The sequence below is a fragment of the Aquila chrysaetos genome, chromosome 5, assembly GCF_900496995.4.
Source record: "Aquila chrysaetos chrysaetos chromosome 5, bAquChr1.4, whole genome shotgun sequence".
NCBI lineage: Eukaryota > Metazoa > Chordata > Aves > Accipitriformes > Accipitridae > Aquila > Aquila chrysaetos.
The window spans coordinates 44326643-44346248 of NC_044008.1; the positions used below are offsets into that span (position 1 = coordinate 44326643).

The 19606-nt window shown below is 36.8% G+C and overlaps 1 protein-coding gene across 7 annotated transcripts in view; it reads right to left on the reverse strand.

Moving 5' to 3' along the window:
* Positions 1 to 19606, reverse strand: part of FAM189A1 (family with sequence similarity 189 member A1) — a 180077-nt gene that overhangs the window by 104506 nt on the left and 55965 nt on the right. For all 7 annotated transcript variants that reach the window (XR_003923596.2, XR_003923595.2, XR_003923594.2 and 4 more), the window contains exon 2: positions 3454 to 3510. Coding sequence is in view for 3 of the 7 variants with exons in the window: in XM_030015729.2 (XP_029871589.1) it covers positions 3454 to 3510 (57 nt within the window). In the remaining 4 variants the exon portion in view is untranslated. The remainder of the gene's footprint in view (positions 1 to 3453; positions 3511 to 19606) is intronic.

Genomic DNA, 19606 nt, shown 5'->3' on the forward strand with positions numbered 1-19606 from the left:
ATGTATAAACAATTTAAATATATCCTTTGCCCGGGTGTCTCCTCTGGTAAATGTAAATACTGGTTTGATAACAGACACTGATTCCTTGTATATATAAAGCATTTTGGCAACACAAGCAACTGATGGCTAGGTGGTAACCAATAAAATTCAGATAAGCTAACAAAATCTGGTGAATCCTTCAGATAATTAAGCCATGCAAAGACACTTTAGCATGAGAGCTTCTATGTGTAATTAAATTTCTGCACATTAACATCAGAGTAAAATTTCCTTAGTGCATACACTTTGTGAATCTTCTACTGAATGTATAATACAAAACACCACTCATGATAATGTCTTGGAAATACACAACTATTCTCAGTTTTTAACTTTGGTTCCAAGGTGTTAAACCATGCAACCACCCACTCATTTCTATACCAATACTACATAAGACATTTCTGGTAAGATACAGAAGTTAACGGTTGATAAACTACTATTTGTGTTTATTGCTTCTTCGACTTCCTCTTTTTGCCTGCAGAAAATAATAAATCTGCAAAGAAAAGACACTGCATCTGTGAAAAAAATTGTATGGATACAGCGATGAGCAAACCATCAGCAGTGTGAGGGGTTGACCCTGGCCAGCAACTAACACTCACTCCCCCTGCAACAGGACAGGAAGAGAATCAGAAAAGTAAAAGTGAAAAAAACTTGTAGGTCAAGATAAAGATAGTTTAATAACCGAAGGAAAGATGAAGGAAAAAACCAAAACAAGTGATGCAGAGTGGGAAAAAGAAAAAGCCTTGATGCTGTGCAAGTACTGCTCAGCAATAGCCAAATCACTGGTGTATTATCAACCCTGTTTTAGTCAGAAAACCAACAAGCAGCAAATTAGCACCTTAAAATATTATCAGAGTTTCACCAGTTTTTAGAACATCACAGATGGTGTATGGTTTAATTTTATAAAACTTTATTCATGGCTTCAAATGATAAAGCTATCTTTCTTTCTGTTATCGCTCTTTGCAATGCCAGAATTTGTAACACAGTGCAACAAAAGACATGTATATTGTAATCAATTATATAGTTGTTTAATACTATAAATTAGGTTAAAAAGTAATTATTGACCATATGTATTTTGCATATGTATTGTATAAGCAGATTACAAGAAATATGACTCATTAGCATGCCGATGGTGGTTTGTGCTTTGTAAAGTTATGCAGTATTAATTGTTTAATCAGAACAGTCATCCTACACACAGAGGTTCCAACTGCTAAAAAGTATTTACAATTCAACAAGGAAATAAAGACATTATGTAGCCACTGCAAAACTATTAGCACTAGCTATTGCACAGCTTAATCGCACAGAGGCAAAACCCACCATCCCTGACCCCTATTCCTCCAACTGCTTTATTATACCACCACCAAGTGCCAATACAGAAATATAGAAGAAAAACAATGAGGATCTAACTCATGAGCACTAAGCTTACTCTTGGAAATAACTTCCTAGAGCAGATTTTAGGAAGGTGAGCTCTTCTGAGAGTATTATGCTACCATTTACTATTTCTTCCCTTTTATATTTATTTCCTTGAATGATAATGACCACAACTGCCTGTTTACATTTCACTGAATGAACTGACATCTGAAAGCCTAGCTGAGTTTACAGTATGCAAGTGTTCAGGAATCAAAGAAGCCAAGTCTCATTAATAACATTTCTGATGCATGAATATCGTTTATTCCAATGACATAAGCAGCAATTACAGTTGCTTACAAGCAACTATTTTGAAAAGTCTTAAGTTCAGTTAGATTTTGCAGTTGTACATGCACTCAATTCAGAGGAATTATTTTAGTTTTAATGGTTTGTAATATGTGAGCAGTAAAGTGTAACACAAATGAAAATGAAATGAGATTTGGGTACCAAACATACACTTTCTTTCACTGTCAGGTGAACTTTTTCTTTTGAAGTGTTTCTAATAGGTAACATTATTACAATTCTATTTAGTTGTATTCAAAGAGGCAGCATTCCCAGGTACCAGGTAGCAAATTATTATTTACAAAGCCCGTAAGGTAGAATAAAATATATTGGAATAAAACCAGGCATACCAGCTATTGGTCATAACACCGAGCAGAAATTTAGTCCAATCTTTACCGAGATACACACATTCTTACTCTAAACAGCACTGCAAACCTGTAAAATCTCCAATACAAACTACATTACTGATGGACTAATGGAGGAAACGGCACTGGGCCATGCTCCCCTTTGGTAACACCAGGAAAAAATTAGTTTGCTCCTCCTCTTTCTGCTCACTTGCCCAGCAAGAGATAACCGGAGAAATACTGGGGTAACCAATACTGAAAGATATACCTTAAGTTCTAATTAGGCTCATTCTTATTAATATGGGTCTTTCCATTTCATACTTTCCATTATATTCTTTTTTCTTGGAACTACCTTTAGTATTAACTATGTTACATATGTTAGAATGTTACATATGCACAGTTTTTCAAAGGCAACATTTACCTGCTAATACATCCTTATTGACACGCTCATCCCACCTTTTTAGTAAGACTGATTTGAATCTAATATTGCTTTGTGCTAATAGGTTAATTGAAACTCTATTAGCATGCATATACAAAGCATAAATTAATTTTCCTTATTAAGTAACAACGATTCTCACAACAGAATACATAATGTAGCTGAAAATGGTTTTGCAGACAAAGAACAGCTACTAATTTGGAATACGCTTTTTTGCCATCCAGACAATTGATTAAAAAGATTTCTCTGCGGTGCAATTTTAGGCAAGTTAAGTTAAATGCAAAGATAAATGCAGACCAATAGTCTGTTTGTCTAGAACAATAGTGACAGACTAAGCACTTTTGTCACTTAATTGTTAATTTAAAAAATATATTAATAAACAAATTCTTCAAAATTATAACATACTTAATGAATATCTATTAATCCAAGCCATAATGCAGTACTGAGCATATCTACTAGGCAGCAATGCTCAGTACTTTCAGCCATTTGTAATTTCACACCGTCAACTACAGTATGATTGTTGCCTTCCTTTAAGCATACACATTTATCAAAATATTTATAATTCATTAGTTCTTACATTTAAGTTTCTAAACCATATGCTATCACTTTTAAAAAGAGAGACAGAACTGTAACAAAGGCAAGGAAGGGGCAGTAGATACCTGCATTCTTTTACACATAATGAATATTATGGCTCTCCAAGGCTTAAGTACAGAGAGAAGAAAAAGACTATTGTCACCTAGATGGTTTACGTAATGCAACCTCAAAGTCCCAAAATTTTTGTACTAAGTGTTTATAAATATTAGGATACAGAGCAGCATGGGAAAATCATCCCCAGAGGCTATTAGGCTTCTACATAAAAACAAAACCACCAGTAGTTACTTCCACAGAATCCTTTAGTCACTTTAGTATCTAAAGTCTGTGTAACGTAATTAAAGCAATTCTGGCACTCACCACAAGTGAAAGGGGCCTCTTCCATGAAACAACACCAATCAATCCTGACAATAGCACCTGTAATAAAGAGAGCAGAGTCACCAAAGAGACATGGGGTTTATACCAGTGTCATTAAAAAAAAAAAAAAAAAAAAAAAAAAAAAAAAAAAAAAAAAAAAAATAATAATAATAATAAGAAGAAGTATTAAAATGAAGTTTAATACACAGTCATGATGTATATTTCCAGAGTGCTGGAAACAAACTGCTAAAAAGAAAATGTTTTCATTTTATTCTCAATAAAAAAAAATCAACAGAAGTACTACTAAGCTGTTTTAAAAACAAATTTCAATCCAGCTGCCAGATCCAGTTAGTTCTGAACAGATCACAGTAGGTCTTCAAACGTCTTCTGTTCAAGTCCAAAATGTTATCAGCACTGAAGGAGAATAAATGTTTAAGGTAAATTTTCCTGTGGTCTCTTAGCATCATTGAAAATTAGCTCACAAAAAGGGGAGTAACAACAGGACAATCACAAAATCAGCCACAGTATCTGGCTAAATTAGCAAAAGGGTTTTTTTGTTTTGTTCCACCCAGCCACCCGAACAACGACACTACTTGATCTTATGTTTGGAAAAGCCCATGAATGTTCATTCAAAAGCTATATTTAACATACAGATATATTACCCCCTCCACTACAAGCCAAAAGCAAGCAGAATTCAGACCTTGATACATATAAGCTGATCTTAGGTACTTTAAAATAACATGGAAGTTACAGTTGAGACACCATAAGCTTTACATACAGTTAAAAATAGAGGAAAATAGAGAGAGAAATTGGAGCAATGGGGTGAGGGATATTGACCCTGAGGCAGAAAAAAGAAGGTGGGGAGGAACCTTTTCATTAGAACATTTAGTTTAAAAAATAGTAAACCAGAATACAAATAAAATGCAGAGAAAAGAATGCATGATGTATTTATTTCATGAGTCTGCAGTGTCGTTTTTTCACCTCAGCTTGTGTAAAGAATTTGTCTAACAGTAACTCGTATACGTAGCTAGCCTGATACAATCATTATGAAATCCTCTTGTGATTGCTTAGAATAAGCTCCAATATCATTATTGCTCTCTGCAGACCTTTGATATTTAAAATGGAGGAAGCCCAGAAGCTAATGAATACCCTTTTCCATAAAATTATATTCAAGATTGGTTGAAATTCAATTGCCAGAAAGTCATCGTTCCCACTATGTCATGCTTTACTAGCAATCTTTTAGGTGTAATAATAGTAGAGCATAATAATTAAAAATGCATCTATATCTAGCCACTACAGAAGCAATGCACACTGTACTGGGAACCGGACTGGAAGCAGCCTGTCTACTGATGCTCGGTGTGAATGTGGGAGAAAGAGCTGCTGGTTACACAGAGAAGTTGGGTTGTGGAGTGCCCAGTTTAAGCTTTCACTATGTCTAGTCTGTGGACATTCATACTGTGAGCATGTTTCAAACATATGTCACAACGTGATAATATCCACAGCTGCTGCAGTTGTTGAAAACATTATTCAGGAGAACAGCATGTTGGAAAATGCACCTTTTGATATTTTCTTTAGTAGCTATGCCATTAAAAAAAAACAACTCACGTGAGGTTTCATAATAAAACCTCAATGTTAGTTTTTAAGCCAAGTACAAATGCGACAGATGAGAAGGCATAAACACACAGTAAAAAGTGAACCAAAATCAGGTTATGGATACCAAAGGCTATGCAGATAATCTCTACGTGCAAATGTGCAGTTTGTATTCTACAGCATTTCCTACAGCATAAAAGCTACATACCAGCTATATACTTCTGGATGTTGGCCAAGCCAGGGAAAAGCTGAGAATTCCATTTTTGCAGTTAATTAAATTTGCTCACACAGCTGTGTTAGCTTATTATTGCTGTATGATAACTGTCTCTGGGCTGATAGTCCTGTAATGCGGAACTGCACTCAAGAAGCTAAAGTGACAGGGTTAGCTAGTCTGACTGCAGGCTAGATAGCAACATGCTCTCAATTAAATAAATGGGATGGCTGAAATTGTGAAGTTATTAAAGAAAAATACTTTAGGAAAAATAAGAAATGGCCTTCCAAAACTGAGTATGTATTGATACATAAAATACTTACACACAAGCCAGTATTTCTCAGTCACCAAGTTACATGTTCAGAGTCAAGATATTCTAGTGCGCTACCTATGAGTAGCAAATCCTTACTTTCATTTACTGTGCTACCTTGCTGTTAAACCTCTCCCCCTCCTGTCTGACATATCTGTGGCGTTGTGCACCCCTGAAGATGGAAGAAGGGAGCTGATCCTTTTTGTTCTGCTGAACTACAACTGCATTTGACCTTTACAGAGGCCTTGCAAGATGAAAGAGGTACATGTGTTTTTGTTTGGAAAAGGAGAGCTTCGTGGCACTTGCCCTACTGGCTCACCATGCAAAAGCTCAAGGACAGTCAGGCCAGTTGATAAATTCTCAATATGCACTGATGATAGGCACTAAAACTCTGTGTTCCGCCTGAATCTTTAAAATATTGTCACTGTAAGAGTTCATCTCAACAATGCTGTAATGTAATTTTCCAAACCTCATTAGTCCCCAATATCACTGTAGTTACCCAAATGCTTATTTTGCTTTGAGATTTAGTTATTTCCAGTGCCAATCACCTTCAACACTTTAGACCACAGTACACACAACTATATAATTAGGAAAAAAGCACACAGAGAACATCACATACCAACATTTGTCAGAACACACCAAATGACTCTATCAAAATATAAATCTAAAGATTTCTCTTGGTCTTGCAGAAGACCAGGAATTTAAAAATAAAAAACCCCAAACAAACCACCCTTAACATTTTGTTTTCTCTTCAGTTTTTACTTCTTCTAAATACAATGCCAATATTGATTAAAGTAAATAGAACAACACTTGGTTTATATAAAAAAGTAAGAATTATTTGAAAAGTAGCATGTAACTTACAGGCCCAAAAGACCTTACAATAATCGCTGAGACTATCCAATGCTTACTTCAGTGGAAGCAGTATGTAAAACACATGCTTGGTTTCACGAGGTTAAGGGCCAAGACACATAGGCACAAGATAAATGAATTATTTTTACACCAGTAATTAAAACACCGTCATTTCCTAAATACCTATAGCTCAACATTGCAATCTACAGGTCTTCTAATGTTTTTCAAAAATCGCTACATCATATGTATGCTGTGCACAGGTTTTTTCTTTCTTAAATAAAAAGTAAATTGGAGTTTGATGATTTTAACGACTTGCCTACTTAACTTTGGCAACATGGTTTGATTTCAGAGCCTGCATAGCACATTTATCTAATATCTTGGACCTAACTTCTATCTGCTGAATTGCAGTGAACTCCCCCATCACGTAATAAATAATAATAATCAAATGAATACGTAATAATAATAAATAATCAAAATAAATCAAAGCTACTCAAAACGTGTTCAAAACCATAGATTTGCCAACTTCCTTAAGCAGAATTCCTACAGATGTATGTACCTGCTGACTAAAACAACAGTGTTGATTCACAGAGCAAAAAATAAACAGAATACATCAGTGTTGACTTCTGCAGCATTAGAAATGCAATAACATTAGGTATGGACACCTTTCAACATGCATATGAAAACTCCATTATCATTAATGCAAGCTGTGCTCATGCATGAAAAAGATGCATTTACCTTAACAGGCACATACTGAGCCAGGACAAAAACAGAAGGTAAAATTACTTTCCAGTACAGGGGCTACAAACAAAGGATTTTTTTAAAAAGCCCTTGATGCTGTCTTTTCCAGCATTTTCAACCCTCCACACTCAGGTAAGTCTCTAGAAATTTAGAGGGCTCTAATTTTGAATATGGGAGAGATCAGATGATGCAGTCTCTCAATATATCTTAAACCATCTGCTTTCCAAGTCTTCATCTCCAAAATGGTTATTGTACATAATACACTCTCTGGTATGCTTCCTTTAAACTTCTTTTCTGAACGACATAAAATGTATATTTATATAAATATTAATTTAGTTAAAACCACATTGAATGTACTGAAACACTATCAAGGTAAAGACATTTACAGAAATGTAAAATTACTGATGTTAAAGTATTAATTTGTTTAATAAAACAAATTGTCTCTTTTTTTCTCAGTACAACTTGGGATCTTGCAATGCTTTTCTAGTCTAATATAGAGCTTGACAGTTACAGGAAACACCAAGTTTTGTTGTCTATTTTTATTCCTACTTTCTTGTTCAGGCTGATACTCCATATGTCAAGTCATCCACTCCTTTTGTGCAAATTTAAGGGTTCCTCACTTTTTCAGCTGCAAACACGAGAAATTCTCCAGTCAGTGGATTCAGTTACCATTAAAATAAGCATACAAGTTGTTCCCATTAATTGCGGAAACTCCTTCTTAGCCTTCTTCTAAGATACTAAATAATGCAAATAGTGGCTATCGTTAGTTCCTGTGTTATCTGAATAAACAGAATCCATATCATAGCACATCCTATGTATCTGCATTTCCTTCCAATCAAAACATATGACAATATGCATATGACATGTCAATTCAAATATATTGATATAAACTATTTTTAGAAAAAAGTAGAAATATTACAAAATATAATTTAGAAAGCTTTAATTGCCCTACTAAATGCATGGAGTATTCCTGCAGGGGGTGGGCAGGGAAGCCAATCCCAACTGTATAAATGAGCTCTAGTAATAACGGAAATTAAAAATGAAATGGAAACTCTCATCTCTTTAAATCACCTGTAATATATTAACAGGTCAGGTAAAATTGATAAAGCAACATGAATCCTTTTATTCTGCGGTGTAATAGATGCCCTCCTACCACTAGCAAATGCAAGTTATTCCAAGTGCCTTAGAAAAGGCAAGGTAGCAATATACTAAAGTAAATAACGACACAACTACATAAGTAGGGCTTAAATGAGTTTCCAAAGTCACAAGGGTCCCATTAAGGGACAGAGAAAATAAAACAGCTAAGACGACTACTGAAACTCTATCTGTTCAGACAAGCAGAAAGAAAGGAGTCAAGGACTCTTAAAACCCCTCCTCCTTCTTTGGACTATGAAACATGGTAGTGGCTGAGCTCAGGTGCCCAGATAACCCAACCACCATAAAAGGTATATATACCTGCCCTTCAGTGCCAGGTAAAGCCGTTCCTCCTCTGCACTGAGGAAATTGAAGGTTCACTTACATAGAAGAAACAGTAGAGGACAGTATATTGCCGAAGCTCTTAACTACTGGTATGGCTTTTTGAGAAAACATCTCTCCTTTGACAGTGAAGTCTGAAGTGAAAACCTGACACATACAGGTGCCCAGCAAGTCGTTCTTTGGAATCTCAGAGGGTGAATAACTTTGTGTACACATGTATCCATCACATTAAGCTTACCTCTATTTAAACACCAACCATGCAGTCAAAACTAATGGAGCAGACAACACTCATGCTGCTACCTGACTATGAATGACCAGATTTCAAGACTTGAGAACAGAATTGACAAAGAAACTGAAGAGATGGCAGTAGTCTTTGGAACCATGGTATGCAACAGCTACACCGTACTGCAGTGATCAAGTAGTGTTACTGAACACTATGAGTTATAAGAGCTTCACGGAATGCAGTCACTTTCAGATAATGTCAATTTCAAGTGATTTACCTCTACCTGTAGGTTAAGTTATACAGCACGACTTGCTATGTACTAAAATCGAAAGAAAATGAGAGAAAATGCATAATTCTCATTACTCAGGTCTTATCATTTTTACTTAGTTGTTAACCAAACAGTCGTATAACAGAAGGTGTAAGGATGACCAAAGATGTGCAAGGGTTCTAGATACCACCTGTGTGGCTCAGAGCCAAGACTAAAAAACTACCTTCCTGGTTGTCATGGCTTCACCCCAGCCAGCAACTAAGCACCACGCAGCCGCTCACTCACTTTCCCCCCACCCAGTGGGATGGGGGACAAAATCAGGAAAAGAAGTAAAACTCATGGGTTGAGATAAGAACGGTTTAATAGAAGAGAAAAGAAGAAACTAATAATGATAACACTAATAAAATGACAACAGTAACAATAAAAGGATTGGAAAACACAAATGATGCACAGTGCAATTGCTCACCACCTGCTCATCAACACCCAGCTAGTCCCCGAGCAGTGATCCCCCGCCCCCACTCCCCCCAGTTTATATACTAGATGTGACGTCACACGGTACAGAATACCCCCTTGGCCAGTTTGGGTCAGCTGCCCTGGCTGTGTCCTCTGCCAACTTCTTGTGCCCCTCTTGTGCCTTCTCGCTGGCTGGGCATCAGAAGCTGAAAAATCCTTGACCTTAGACTAAACATTACTTAGCAACACCTGAAAACATCAGTGTGTTATCAACATTCTTCTCATACCTACCTCAAAAACATAGCACTGTACCAGCTCCTAGGAAGACAATTAACTCTGTCCCAGCTGAAACCAGGATGCTGGTGAAATTCCTGCTTTTGGAAAGCATTGTGATTTTGACATCTAATCTTATTTTAAATTAGGGTGCAGACTGTTTGTTGTTTGGTTGGGTTTGGGGTTTTTTTGTTTCTTTTTTTGGGAGTGGGGGCTGGGGTGGTTGGGTTTTTTTAATGCCCTTTGTATTCTGATTTCTGAAGACATTTTGGACTTCCAATATGTTATTTCAGAATTACTTCATTATTTTTGTATCTACACATTCTATACCACTTGGTGGTATTTGAAAGTATCTACAGCCCATGGAGGTGACAGTTAGTGCCTAAAAGATAGCCATGATCTCCCTTGTATCAGACACCTCTTGTCTGAAAAGAGAAGGATGGCAGACAGCCATAAAAAGTCAACTTACAACAGCAAAGTGCATGCAAGAGAAGTAATACAACTCTCTGTTCAACTGCATCCCAACTAAATCCAATAGACACGAGCACCTTAATTAAATCTTTCAGCCTCACAAAATAAACTGGGCCCTTGAAGTACAAGCTAATTTTGTTATCTCTTTAAAACCACAAGAAGGACCTTTGTCCCTGGACCAGTTGATCTCAACTGGCTTGTTCCACACTGCATAGCATTTGACCATAGTTTGCCTTGAACTCCACATTTCCCATACAATCCAGCAACATAGTATTTTTGGTGTGATTTCAGTTCAAAGTCTCATAAAAAAAAGCTTTACTCATAAACAATCAGAATGTTTTTTTAAAACATTAAGCCAAAATTGTGTGTGGTATTGCATTAGGCATAAATAAAAAGTTTGGGGCAATCTAATTATGTTTCTAACAATATAAATATCCAGACATGATTTTGTAAGCAGATTTAATGAATCTTTTAAAATGAAAGGCCAGAAAACTATCTTGAGAAGTGTGATATGAAAAATTAACATGATTATGTACAAGAACTTTGGTGACACTGAATGAAAAATAGAGGAGAAATTTCAATTATACATTGTATGACTATGATTACCAATAGACTTATGATCATAGAAGTATCAGCAAAATTTATATGGCTGTAAGAGCTAAATTCCTGTGTTTACAGATGTGTATGTTTATGCTTTCAAAAATGTATGTTGTGAATGTAGCCAGATAACCTAGAAACCTAACAGACTATTTCCACATGTACTCCAGGACCTACCAACACTGTCACTGTCCCAATGAGGAATTTTTCTTCCCCCCTAGACCCAGTCTGAAACTCTCATTTCAATTTACACCCATTGCCTCTTGTCCCTCAATGTGCTGCTGTAAACAGCCTGGTATTAAGAACATTAAATAGGCTCAACTAAAAAAAATCTTCAATTTTCATCTCAATCTAGATTAAAAGAGTAGAGTGCAAAAATATTACTTGTCATGCTTTCTTAAGAAAGGCTCTTTTGCTATTTTGTAACAGCAGATTTGTCAAGCTGGCATGCAGAACAGTAAGACAAAAGGTAACAAAACAGGTGTCAAAGAAAGGAGTACTTTTACAAATGAGGAAAAATGTATACAGCTGTCAGTCACCTTTAATTATTCTTAATAACAGGAGCTGACATGCAGTTAAGAAACCAGAAATCACTCCTCTTCACAATTTCAGGACTTGCAGCTTTCTAGAACTCAGATTTCATTTTCTCCTTTTCTCCCAACGCATTAAGGAGATCAACTGTCAGTACCATAATTCTTCAGTGATTCCAAGGGTATGCTTACATTTTGATATTGTATTTAATCTGCTGTACTCAAAGTGGAATAAACAAAAAACATTGTACGTTGGTGTAAGTTTCTGTATCATTATTTTCTAACATTTTTCTAATGCATGCTAGAATTTTTCTGTTTATTTGCGCTGGAAAATAAAAAGCCTTGCTTAGGAGGTCTTAAGGTTAAAATAAAGTTTTGACAGGGATGTCTTATGCAAAATAACAATCTACACTTCAAACTCTCATTTTGTTGTCATTCTCCAGGCACTTTTGATTTGAATGCATCTTTTTAAAGAATATGCCTACGAGGAGAGGTTGAAGCAAGCTGGTTTTATAGGAAAGAAGACTGAGATGGAACATAACAGCAGCTTCAAAAATAATCAAGATTGTTACAAAGAAGAGATTGATCAATTGTTCTTCAAGTACACTATGGGCTGAACGAGAAATAATTGATGTACATTTGCACTAACAGAGATTCAGGTTGGACACTAAGAAAAACCTTCTAATGCTCAAGACATTTCAACATTGGTAGAAGGGGTAGGTTACAGAATTCCCATCACCAGAATTTGTTAACAACACGAGATAAACATCCATCAAGGTGGGCCAGGCAGAACCAGGCACAGCACAAATAGGCAGATGCGCAAGGCAGCTGAATGGAGAGGGCAGAGCAGTAAGCAGGCTGCCTAATTTACTGTACCTAAGGAGGTACATACCAGTAATTAGAGCACTAGTATCTAGTGCTCTCTGTCAGCAAAGCGCTACAGCAACTGTTTCTCTTCAGAAGTGCCTGAAACCAGTGACGCTTCCAAGGTTCCCCTCTCTTCTCTACAGAAGCACAGGCTGCTGCAAGGTTTAATTTTGCCAACTCGGATGTTCCTGGAAGGACAAAGTTCAATTGTACCTAAACAACTAAAAAGTATTGATATCCCAAACTGTCTTTGGGTCTAGGTGTACCTCACACAGAGACTAAATCAACAGCTTAAATATCTTCAAGGATGACATTTCTGTGAAATCTACAGTAGCCCTTGTAACAGGTAGATAATTATTTAACAAAATGCAAGTATTAAATACTGCGGGAATAATGTCACAAATATCACATACTCAGAGATGACAAAAGTGTGACACATTAGTACCAGAGTACAAAATCTTCTTATAATAATACTCCCTGCAGCACCTGCAATTCATTAGTGCAAAATTATGGTAAGAGAAATACAAGCTATAGGAAAAAGAACTATGACAGCATGGGAATTAGCTAAAAGGGGAGTAGAATAATCTACCAGTAATGTTACTCTCCATTCTAATTCCAATTCATGGAAAAATAGTGAGGATGAAAATTTATTGGGGTGAGGGTGGTGGGAATGTATTAACAAGTATCAGAAGAAAAAAAAAATTATATATATATATTTCCAGATGCATACACACACACAAACTGCATGGACAAATACAGAACAGTGGCATGATTTTTGAATGGTCTTTCAAAAAAGTCATCCCAGCTGGTGGGTGCTGATAAAAATCATACCATTCCACCCCATTCAAAATATTGCAAAAATCAGTTATAGGCTAAAGAATTTTTAAAACAGTTAATATAGCTATCTATTCGCAGATATGCAAACTGACTCGTCAGCATGCAGCTATCACTAGAATCCAGGGACCATTCTCTTGTTTAAAGACTACATCACTATGAACACAAAGAGCACAAGTACCACCAGACTGCCTAACCACAAGCAAAAGATCTGTACACTGCAAAATAAATACAAGCAAATCAACAGCAACCAAAAAACCAACAACTTCAGCACAGTTTTGAGCTATTTTCTAAAAAGACTCAGTATGTTCCAGACTCTCAAACACCGCATCATAGTTCAGTCTCTCTCATTTACCCACTGTGAACCTAAAACTAATCTAATTCTAATCGCCATGGAAACAGGAGCAGAGAAACAAAATCCCTTGGTGCCCCACAAGAACAGGACAGTAAAATTACCTACACATTGACACAGCTACCAGAATGTATTAACAGTACACAATTTTTATCTCATTGTAGGCTCTAGGGTGAGCTTTATTTGTTTTGTCTTTGTTTTCCTAGGAAATATGCTCCATACTCATCAGAAATCTGCTTGTTTCACATCTGTAGTTTGTTTATGGAAGTGACCAACAATTATAAAATTACAGTACACACTCTAAATATTTTTGTAGAAAAAGGACTAATCCAAAATGGTATTATTTCCTGCAACATACAGAGAAAAACAAGGGCTGATGGAGCACATATACAACAGAATAATATATTTTCTTATTATGAAAAAAATCATACATTCTGTATTTGTTACTCTTCCAAGTGGTTCAGATCTGTTATGTTCAATGTCACTACAATATGCAAACTGTATTAAAAGCAATGGACAGGGATTTAGATAAGATATTAAGTACAGAGCTGGTATGTCACTGACTCACAATACAGTCTGAATTCTAATCTGGTTTTTATTAAACACATTCACAGAACACACTATTACGTTATTTTATATGTCCCATAATGTAATCCAGGAGTATTAATAAGGCACACAGCCGTTAGCATGACAGTATTTAAACAGAAAGGAAACTAAGCAGTTTGCAACCAATCCTCTATGCTTTCAAATTTATTAGATCATTTATGAAAAAACTTGAAATAAACAGATGACTGAAGACCTAGCCAATACATGCTGCTTCATAGGTGAAGAGCTTTAACTCAGTAAGATCTATCGAGATATTGTAAGAGATCACACAAGAAGCTTTTTGTGGCAATTTCTGCTTGGGACAATTCTCTAAAACTAAAATGAGGCTCCCCACAGAACTTTAGCAACTTCCTTCCTCTAGAATGACCTACGAATGAATCAAAAAACCACTACTACTTTTGAGTAACACTACCAGCAACACTATTTCATAACCAATCGCTGAATATTTCATATTGTTCAAAGTGAAAGCTAAAACAAGTAATTCTTTAAAAAATAATTGACTGAAGAAATTTGCTGCCCATACATGCTACTCAACATCTCTAAAATATCTCAGATTAACTCTGAATAGCTTATTGATCCTTTGAAGCAGGAAGGTTTTACTGAGGCAGCAGCCAAAAGCCTAATTAAAATGCAGTGAACCAAAGAAGTCAGTGAAATTAGAAGCAGTTTATCCAATATGATTGATCTGTATACAGGTATTGTACACTCAAGTGTTAATGTTTTCACAACTAAATTTTTTTTTTTTTTTTGGTCTTTATGTGCAGTCCATACGATGGATTACAAAGATGATTTCTATAAGGGAAAAAACCTCCAAGCCTAAAATTATACTGAATTTCCTTTCCAAAAATACTGCTACATTTTAAATTCTTTGTAATTTCATTATAGTTAAACTTCTTCAAGGGCTGAGAATGTGGAAACTTTATCTTAACTCCAGTAACAAAAGATTCCATGATTCCTCCATTACAAGTGCAAAGATATTACCCAGCTATGAGGGCTTCACTTCCATCATGTTGCTGTTCTGTGTCTTTCGACATTTTCTAATCTGTTTTCACACTAATCTTGACTTGTATCATTGACTCAGTAGAGAATATTATTCTAGAAATGTTGTTTTCCAGTAGCGTTAGGAAATCACTAATCAGATTTTTGCTGCTGGGCTCTTCCAATAATTATAAGAATGAAGACTGAGATTGCTTTAGATAAGTGAAATGAGATGATGGCTCTTTCAATTACTGACACAGTTTCTCAAGGGATGAAAGCTGAGGTGCATTGTTAAGTGATCTAAACATCAAGAGTAACAGTATTTTCTTTGCCTCAAACTCAGAAGTTTCCAAATGCAGATAAAATGCAGTGCTTCTGCATATCACTAGTACACCATAAGCGCCAGTCCCGAGCATGACACTGTCTCATGTTTTGACACTGTCTCTCATGGCATACTCCTTGAGAAGCCAGCGGCTCATGGCTTAGACAAATGTACTCTTCGCTGGGTGAAAAACTGGCTGGATGGACAAGCCCAGAGGGTTGTGGTGAACGGAGTTAAATCCAGCTGGTGGAAGGTCACAAGTGGTATTCCCCAGGGCTCAGTATTGGGACCAGTTCTGTTTACTATCTTTATCAATGATCTGGACGAGGGGAATCGAGTGCACACTCAGCAAGTTTGCAGATGACACCAAGTTGGGAGGGAGGGTTGATCTGCTGAGGGTAGGAAGGGTCTACAGAGGGATCTGGACAGGCTGGATCAATGGGCCGAGGCCAATTGTACGAGGTTCAACAGGGCCAAGTGCCGGGTCCTGCACTTCGGTCACGACAACCCCACGCAGCGCTACAGGCTTGGGGAAGAGTGGCTGGAAAGCTGCCCGGCAGAAAAAGACCTGGGGGTGCTGGTTGACGGCCGGCTGAACATGAGCCAGCAGTGTGCCCAGGTGGCCAAGGCGGCCAACGGCATCCTGGCCTGCATCAGAAATAGCGTGGCCAGCAGGAGCAGAGAGGTGATTGTCCCCCTGTACTGGGCACTGGTGAGGCCGCACCTCGAGTGCTGTGTTCAGTTTTGGGCCCCTCACAACAAGACAGACACTGAGGTGCTGGAGCGTGTCCAGAGAAGGGCAACCAAGTTGGTGAGGGGCCTGGAGCACAAGTCTTATGAGGAGCGGCTGAGGGAGCTGGGGTTGTTTGGTCTGGAGAAAAGGAGGCTGAGGGGAGACCTTATCGCTCTCTACAGCTTCCTGAAAGGGGGTTGTAGTGAGGTGGGTGCTGGTCTCTTCTGTCAGGTGGCTGGTGATAGGACAAGAGGAAATGGCCTCAAGTTGCGGCAAGGGAGGTTTAGGTTGGATATTAGGAAAAAATTCCTTACTGAAAGGGTTGTCAGACATTGGAATAGGCTGCCCAGGGGAGTGGTTGACTCACCATCCTTGGAGGTATTAAAAAAGCATGTAGGCAGGGTACTCCAGAACATGGTTTAGTGGGCATGCTTTATGGTTGGACTCGATGATGTTGAATGACTTTTCCAACCTAAATGATTCTATGATTAGTGATTCATCTCAGGGCCACACTACCAGATAAAAGAAAAGGTTAAGTATGCACAGACTGAGGCTACAGATATAAGGGACAGGGCAAATATTAAATGGTCATAACAAATACACACTCTCCATCCTTAGCCTACTGACTTCTGTCACAATCTTGGTGAAAGCCATCTACACTACTGCATTTAGCACCCTTTGTAAAGCACCCTTCCCAAGCATCTATAACCACGACAGACTATTAGTCACCATGTCCAAAACGGTACTTAAGAGAGAAAGGACAAATAAGTTTTTATAAGCACAGGTTTAATATCAGGGTGGATAGATGCCTTCCAAACAGTCTGACAACCCAAGGGTTCTAAAGATGAACTTCATGTCTCTGACAACATGTATCTACCTGGTAATTTTTAAAATTACTTTTCTCAAAGGTTCCTACTGTTCTAGAAAGTATATTCAAGGTAATTTATTACTATTAATTAGCTGACTGAGTATATCTGAATCCTACAGTGTTTGTCTTGTTTAGACTTAAAAAAATTTCTGTTCTTAGACAATCAGTATAAGTAATACTTAATGAACTTACACATTAACAATAAGAAGTCTTCTTGAATATCAGAAACTCAACTAACATGCACCTCAAGGTTAAGCTGTTAAAACATGGTAACACAAGAAATGCTTTAAATGGCAGGTAGCAAGGACACCAGTAAGACTCATTCCAAAGACTTTGCTCCAAAATCATCAAGTTTATGTGATACTTACAGCTTCTTCCCTGACAGGAAAACAGAGACTCAATTGCAACTTAACAGGATTTAAAGATACAAATCCACCTACTTTCCCTGAAGCCAGGTAAAAATTTGTTTGGTTTTTTTTTTAAATATTAGCAACCCCACTGTGTTTTATTAGCTCAATAGCTAGTACAAACCACCAGTCATCTCTGACCTTCAGAAAAACTCTGTCTCATGTCAAAAAAATTGATACAATAATTTCATCCTTGTTGCTCTGGTGCTACAGTGCAGTAACTACCTCTGGACCTAAAGTAATACATTCCCTTTTAATCGTTATGGCTTCTGTTATAAATGGTTACATTTTTTAAGGATAAATTCAAAGCTCACAGAACATGTCAAACCAACTGTTTAAGAGCCTGATGCTCATTATTTACTAACAGTGTGCTCCTGCTTAGTGTCTCTCAACTACCACCTGAAGAGAGTAATTAAAACCATACACCCATCTATCAATTGGCTTCACTACTGAGATGTTTCTCATTCATGTCAATTGTTACATCGCCTTTTTTTTTTTTTTGTAAAATGCGTGGACACCTGCTTCAAATTGAACTTCATACATTTTACAAAATCTACAGCAAACTTCACGGGGTAATGGAATCTAGTAACTACAGGTGTGGATTATAACCAAAACTCAAGTGTTTCATAATCCTATTACAAACATCCACTCTCATGACAACAAAATGTTTTATACCATTTTAAGGCTGTCACTAGACACATACAAGTGAGAAAGGCTTTATTATAACCCTTGCTTCCTAGAGTAATTTTAGGAAATGCAGTAAAATTACTCTCAACTCCCATTAATTGGTTCAAGATCAAAACCTAAATCTTCTTTCAATTTGGTTTTACCTCAAAATACTCTGAAGACTGCAAGCTGCCTAGCTCCTCATCTATTAAGCCATTTTCTTTTCAACTCTATAGAGCTCTATACACCGACTCCCACCTACAGTTTTATTTCATCTTCCTTTTCAAAGAAGCCTCACTGAAAATAGTCTTTAATTTTTCTTTTCTACTTTTTATTCCTCCTTTCTCTGTTCGTGCCCATATACAAATAACGTGGATATAAACCAGAAACACAATATACTCCATGTATTCCACTATGATTACCTCCTTTAAAAAGTGTTATAATGAGATATATATTTCAAAAATATAAACATATTTACATGTTTATAATATATGTACAGACATATAATCAATATAATCAATTTTTATCCATAAACTTTACAAGACAAAGTTATTAACAAGAGTTCTATATTTAAGAAAGAGAATCATACGTGGGTCCTCAAGCACAACCACTACGTAACCAGCTTGTTTCTTCAAATTTACTAGTCGAGAAGGATGAGAAGGGGCAGATTTAGCTACTCTTTAACTTAGATGTTTATATTTAACAAAGTTTTGTGTGACTGGTCAATCTTTTAAGCTTTCAATTTTTGTGCACCCCCCCTGTTACTGTGTCAGGTACATTTTTCTATGCAAATGTCCTTGTTTTTCCCCAAGTTTTTTTTTATTCTTAATTCAGAAATAGCAAACTAATGCACTCTTTTTTTCTCTTTTTTTTCTTTCTCTCTTTTTTTTTAATTAAACTGCAGAATCCACCAGCAATCCAAGTCATTCTGGGTTTTTGCTTAATTTTTACAGACAATACTAGAAAAAATATCCATTATATTAATCTATACTGTGTTAGATCAGAATACCTCTTTCCCATAGACTACAACAGCAAGTTTCATGTTACCTCACCAATATGAAATGTGCTTAGCACTGATACTATGCAGAACCACATCGGTTTAATTGGGTACATCTGTACTATGACTAGAGAATGTTTCTCAACATGTACCCCCCAAAAGCAAATCCTATTTCAACTGTTTTCTGCTGAGACAAGATCAGGAAATACCTCCAACCTGGTCCTCTCCAGCCTGGATGCCACAGAATGGAGATCCAGGTGCCATCAGCAGACAGTAACAACTGTACTACATTTCAGCCAGGTCCCTGCTCAGGATGCCCAGAGGCCTGAACTCCTGACACTTAGAGCCTGTCAGCAGCAAATTGTACAAATGAAATCATGTTGATACGCTGTCAAAATACACTAAAAAAAGAATGTAATGCATTTAGAATAATTAGAGCATTAGTTCTAGTCTTAATTATAATAATTCTCATTAATTGTTATTGAAGACATAAATACATTATTTTAAACATGCTGCATGCAAGGCATAAGATGTCTG